Source organism: Struthio camelus, chromosome 7 (genome assembly GCF_040807025.1).
Source record: "Struthio camelus isolate bStrCam1 chromosome 7, bStrCam1.hap1, whole genome shotgun sequence".
Classification (NCBI taxonomy): Eukaryota; Metazoa; Chordata; class Aves; order Struthioniformes; family Struthionidae; genus Struthio; species Struthio camelus.
This window is the reverse complement of record NC_090948.1, coordinates 30164938-30170266: the sequence shown is the minus strand read 5'-3', so window position 1 is coordinate 30170266 and position 5329 is coordinate 30164938. Positions and strand designations below refer to the sequence as shown.

Below are 5329 nucleotides of genomic sequence, written 5' to 3'. Positions count from 1 at the left end.
TCGCTTTTTACGGTGCTTTAACCTCGGATAAAATTATCTGAGGTAGCATAATGAAACACAAATGTCATGCAGCATGCTATGAAATCCGTAGTCGTGGGATGTTCGAGCTTTCAAAAAAATAAATGAGAATGAAAACAAGTAGGCAAAAACATTTAAAAATATCCTGTAAGGGCTATTAATCACCCTGGCTCAGGAAGCCCCAGAGACAGGAGCAGCCAGACGCGCGGGACTGCACCAGCAAAAGTGTAGTCGCCCAATTTTTGGCATTTTTTTTCCCCAAGTACCTATTTCTAGCTATTGTAGGAAAGAAGTTAGTGGAGCAGGGGGCTCTTTGGGCTGGTCTGATAGGGCTGCGTTTGTGCTTCAGTATGAGCAGTAAGACACGAAGGCAAACACACTTTCAGTGCCGTAAATGAGGAAACCGAGCAGGAAACCGCTGGGGCGGCGTCCGTGGGGCAGCGGAGCGCGAGCACCGTGCGTGCGGCGCTGGGCTGGGCCGTGGGCGGGAAACCAGCTGAAACGCCCCCACCAACTGTCGTCTGCAGGGCACGCTGCACCGCCGCAGCTCCTTTGGTATCGCTCTTCTTTTTTCTTTTTTTTTTTTGTTTTAATTCGTTGCAGATCCTTTTGTTTGAAAAGCTGGTCCTAATTAGCTGTGTTTAAAGTTATTTTAAGCGCATCCATGCGCCGCGTTCCTGCTCGCAGGCACGCGCCGCCCGCTTTGCGCTCGCCCAGCGCCAGGGCAGCGTTTGGCCCCCTCCTAGCCTCCCCGTATGGTTTTCTGGGGGCTCAAAGGGATTTACGGAGTCAAGTAAAACTTCTACGAGCTGCTTGCCCCCTCGTAGCATCCTCCCGGTGCAGTAAATGGTGCTCATAAAGACAAGGTAGCAGGCCTGGAAAACGAGGCAGTGCAAGTGCCAGGTGCTGGGCCCCGTCCGCAGGCGAAAAGCCCCGGCGGAGGCAGCATCTGCGGGGCCCACAAGCACAAGACGTTTTTTGGGGAAAAGCGGGTTTTCAGTGCAGCTTCGTGGCTGCAGCGCCGGGGCGCCCGGTGCGTGCCGAGCTGCCTGCGAAGCAGCTCTCTTGTTGGTATATAAATATATAAAGAATGACACATGCAAGTAACCGCAGAGAGCATTGGAGGTTGGATTGAGAAAGGCTTTAAAATTTATCTTTTTTGCCATAAATATCTCTGCCCATCTCTCTCCTAAAGGAAATGTCAGCCTGAAGCAGACAGAAACACTCAGACGAAAGGAGCTACATCTGGAGGCTTTCGTGAAGTGAATGTAGCCAAGAGAAGAAAGTGAACTTTTCTCCCCCGGTTTCCTTCCGACGTTCAGCCCCGTTCGCCCCCTCGCATGGACGCAGCGTGGCAGGAGCAGCAGCAGCGGCTCCGACGCGGCCTCGCAGTCCCAGGAGAGACGAAGCGGGGTCGAAGGTACGTGTGCCTTGCTCCCTCAAGCACTGCACGTGTGAAATATAGCTTGGAGGCTTCTCTTAAAAGAATGGGCGTTTAATACACTTCGTAAACTGGATCTTCTCTTCAACCCCTTCCAGAAAACGGGGCAGATTTCAAACAGCTTTCCAAACCTGAAAAGCAGGGAAATTCGCCACCTGAGTTCGTCTGTAAAGGTGGGCAGTACAGCTGCTAGCGTTTAACTCCACGCTAATGGCCGTATAAACATCTTTTTCACCGCTGCCAGGTATTCTTGCTTTCTGTTTTCCTTTTGTGCCAGGTAGCGCTCAGGCTCCCCGACGTTCCCAACCCCTTTCCGGGCTGCTCAAGAAAAAGGGACAAAGAGTCTGCTATTAATTCACTCCAGCACCGTTCCCCCTTCCCCAGGTCCAAAAAAAAAAAAAAAAAAAAGTCCCTTATAACCATGCCTCTGAAAACAACAGCCGGTACAATCCCCCCAGCCGCGGGAACGAGGCCGCTGTGGTATGTTCAGCTTATAAAGCTTATCAGCTTGAGCGGGGGCCGCTTGGCCCACGGGCTCCCCCCTCCTTCGCCTCCCACCTCCTGCCTGCTCTGACCCCCCCGCCCCGGCTGCCCCTATTTCACCGCTGTTGGTCTCTTTCCCGGCAAACGGGGGCACGTCGGCAGCCGCTCGGCCCCTTGCCGCGGGCGCCCGCTCCAGGCCCCGTGGGCAGCGCCGCCCTCGGCCCTCCCGGCCGGCGCCCGCCGAGCCCCGCGCCGGCCGCCGAGCAGCCGGGCCTCTCCCACGCCCTGCGTTTTTCTACCGATCGCACGGAAATAATTTCGGGCAATTAAGCACGCAGGCGAAAGGCCAGCTGGCGGCCGGCACGCGTTGCGTGGGGCGCCACCTGCAAGCGGTGCCGGCGACGGAGAGGACGCAGCGCGAGAGCGGGATTGAGCAGGCCAAGCAGCCTCAAGCTGGACTGGAGTTTTAAAGACAAATATGAGCTTTTCTAGCCATATTAGACTTTTCTTTTTGGCGTTTCGATGAGCAAGGCTGGTGGTCGGATACCGCAGTCACCCTGGCGGTCCCGCTCCCGCTTGCGTAGCGCCGCGGCAGGGAAGGGGCTGCGGCCGGGCGGCCGGCGAGCTGCCGGGGGCGGCGGGGGCTTCGCGATGCGATGTGAAACCTCTCCACAGCGGGAGGAGCCGGGGCGTTTTGGAAGACTGGCCGCACCCATCAGTAACCGGCCGGGCTGGACATCGAGAGCGGTTTTGCCGCTGCCACCCGGCCCCCAAGGGCGGGAGCGAAGCGGGGCCTTGCTCACGGGCCGGCTCCGTGTGCGACACGAACACGCGCAAGGCCACCTCTCTGGACCTCTCCAGCAGCAATGGAAACTAACGGTTCTCCTGGACAGGGTGGATGTCCTGCTGGATCTAATAACAACCGTTGGAGACAACCGTCTGGATGCTCGCGGCGTCGAGATAACCAGCCAGTAAAACGACCTCGGTGATTTTCACTGCAGAAAATTCAGACACGGCACCCAGATATTTACTCTCTTACTTGTCGTCATCGTTGTGTGTATTTATAAAACCCCTGTCAGCCGAGTGCTCGAGATGAAGGAGTAAAGCCCAAGGCAGCCCGCTACCAGCAAGCGCGCTCCTTCTGACCCGTTCAAACGCCGCCCCGGATTTCAGGGCTCTGGGCTGAGGCTTTTGCAAGAGCCCCGGAGTTTGGCCCCCGGCTCGTTCTGGGCTCAGACGGAGCTGGGAACCTAAGTCCCCTCACGACCTCCAACAATCCCACTTTTGGTCTGCAGCGTCACAGCAAAAGCAGAGACACAGAGACTTCCAATAGAAGGGGCAGGAAGAGAGAGAGAGAGAGAGAAAATAACGCCTCCAAAAACAGAATAGGAGAAAAGAAGTGACAGGGAGGGGTGGGAAGCCAAGATTCAGATCAGCAAAGAGCGTTTTTTATACAGTTTAAGCCCAAAAGGGAGCATTAAGGTATATTAGTCTGTCTGCCTCTACGCTATAAGCCATTAAATGTCAGGCAGTTACTCTTGCACTTAGCCTAAGTAACTCTTCTGGCACGTCTCCGGAGAGAGGCACGTCGTCTTGCCCAGGAGGCACATCCGCTGGCAGCTCATCCCAAAGTTAATCCTCCGCAGTGGTGGAAAGCTGGTCCTCATTTCCCTCTTTAATTTGCACACCCCGCTTTCCAGGTATTGGGGCTTTTTACGCTTTCATCTGGTATATTAGGTACCTGGTGTTTTTTCCCACATTGCTCTTGCATACTGCAACGCAGCCACTCTCAGTCCTTTCACTCTCGCGCTTTATTTTTCCCTCTCTTTCCAAGTAAGCCAAAAAGTCTCTCCCTATACAGGATTTGCTTCCCATCCAGATCATTTCTGTGGCTCTTTTCTGCGGCTTGCCGAGTTGTTCAACGTCTTTGCAGAAACGGTCCCTGGAAGCGTGCGGGGCCCACCACTGCTTGCCTCGCCTTTTGAAGACTGTGTTGCCCCCCTTTTCCTGCTTCCCACACCCAACAGTAACAACGGCCCTTTTTGCCACGGCCCCGCAGTGGCGGTTCGCGCTGGGTCTCTCATCCCTGCAGCCCTGAAGTCCCTCAGCCGCGGGGGTTTTCGGCGCAACGCCGGCTCGGCACCGGCGCGCTCGGAGGTACGGCGCTGCAGTTGGTGGCATAAACACCCGCTTTGCTCACACGAACCCGTCCCACCCGTCCCGCTGCTGCGCCCAGTTTCCTGCGCTCGGCGGTATCTCCTGGCCCGCTGCTCATCAAGCCGCCCGTAAGTTTTGTCAGCAACGCTTCCGTGTGGGCGTTGATGAAAAGGTCCGCCTGGGCTGATCAGGAGGCCACCTAACAGCGGCCGCCCCGCGACGCCCCCGCTCCAGGACTACTTTCGGAGCGCCATCGGGGGGTCAAGCTCCGGTTCGGCCCTCCGGCGCTTTGTTGAGGTTACACTTAACTTTTTTTTTTTTTTTTTTTTTTAAACCAGAAAGCCACGAGGCGCTAAGTCGAATGCTGTGCAGAAGGTGAAGCGCATCACGTCACGCCATTAGTCTTACCACCCAAATTTGTAACACCTTCAAAGAGCGTAGGCCAGCTGGGCCAATTTGCTCCTGCTGCCTCCCGCGGGAGCAGCCTCTGTCGGTGCAGCTGTGCCGCAGGACACCCGCCCCGGCCGCAGGGAGACCTCCGGCCCGCTGCCAGCCGGGATCGCGGCTGCCTCTCGGGCACGGCCGCCCCGCCGCCGCGGCGTGAGCCGGGCGCTCGCGGGCAGGCTGCTAAAAAATGAGGGTTTTGGGGGAAGAGCGCAGCTTGAAGGAATTACGCTCGAATCCAGCCTGACTCCGGTCCAAGGAGAAAATTTATTCAAGTCAAAATATCTTTATTTTCCCTCCCCCTCCCCGCTGACTGAGGCAGTCTCTGAACGGCTTCATCATCCTCCCTGTCACTAGGCCCTCACCCGCCGGCATGGAAAAGACGGCCTTTGCAGCTTGTTTTTTCTGGCACGCGTTTCTTCCCTCTTGAGCTTTCCTGCCCGCGCTGCTGGGGAGGACGGCGGAAGGCAGAAGCCTTCTCCAAAGCAGGACGGTGCAGAAACCCCACGACAAACCCCATAACACGTTTCCCCCCAGCCCAGCGCTTCGGCCAGGCCGCTCAGAGACGCCCTTGCCCAGCTACGAGCCCTGCCGGAAACCTCGGCGTCGGCGAGCGCCCTTTGCTCCGTCCTCGGCACGAGCTGGTGGCGCTGCAGGAAGCGCGGGGAAAGCAGCGTGGCCGGCCGCCCCGCGGGACGAGCGTCTCTCGCCGGCCGGGCTGGCCGCCGCCGCAGCCGCGCTGCCGAAACCCGGCCCCGGCAGGAAAACCTGGCTCAGCAACTTCGT

General features: G+C 57.4%; 1 protein-coding gene across 1 annotated transcript; it reads left to right on the top strand.

Annotated features, from left to right (window-relative positions):
• The first annotated feature begins 682 nt into the window (after positions 1-682).
• LOC138067867 (uncharacterized) lies at positions 683-4597 on the top strand. Its single transcript, XM_068951170.1, has 5 exons — positions 683-811; positions 1291-1438; positions 1558-1632; positions 3804-4227; positions 4438-4597. The coding sequence occupies exons 1-5, from the start codon at positions 683-685 to the stop codon at positions 4499-4501; spliced, it is 840 nt and encodes a 279-aa protein (XP_068807271.1). The 3' UTR covers positions 4502-4597.
• The last annotated feature ends 732 nt before the right edge of the window (positions 4598-5329 follow it).

What these genes read in the sequence shown, in the direction of transcription:
- LOC138067867 (XM_068951170.1), top strand. Translation starts at nt 683, where the DNA reads ATGCGCCGCGTTCCTGCTCGCAGGCACGCGCCGCCCGCTTTGCGCTCG. An exon ending in AAAGGGATTTACGGAGTCAA is followed by an intron (nt 812 to 1,290) that starts GTAAAACTTCTA and finishes AAGTGAATGTAG; the next exon opens with CCAAGAGAAGAAAGTGAACT. An exon ending in GAGACGAAGCGGGGTCGAAG is followed by an intron (nt 1,439 to 1,557) that starts GTACGTGTGCCT and finishes AACCCCTTCCAG; the next exon opens with AAAACGGGGCAGATTTCAAA.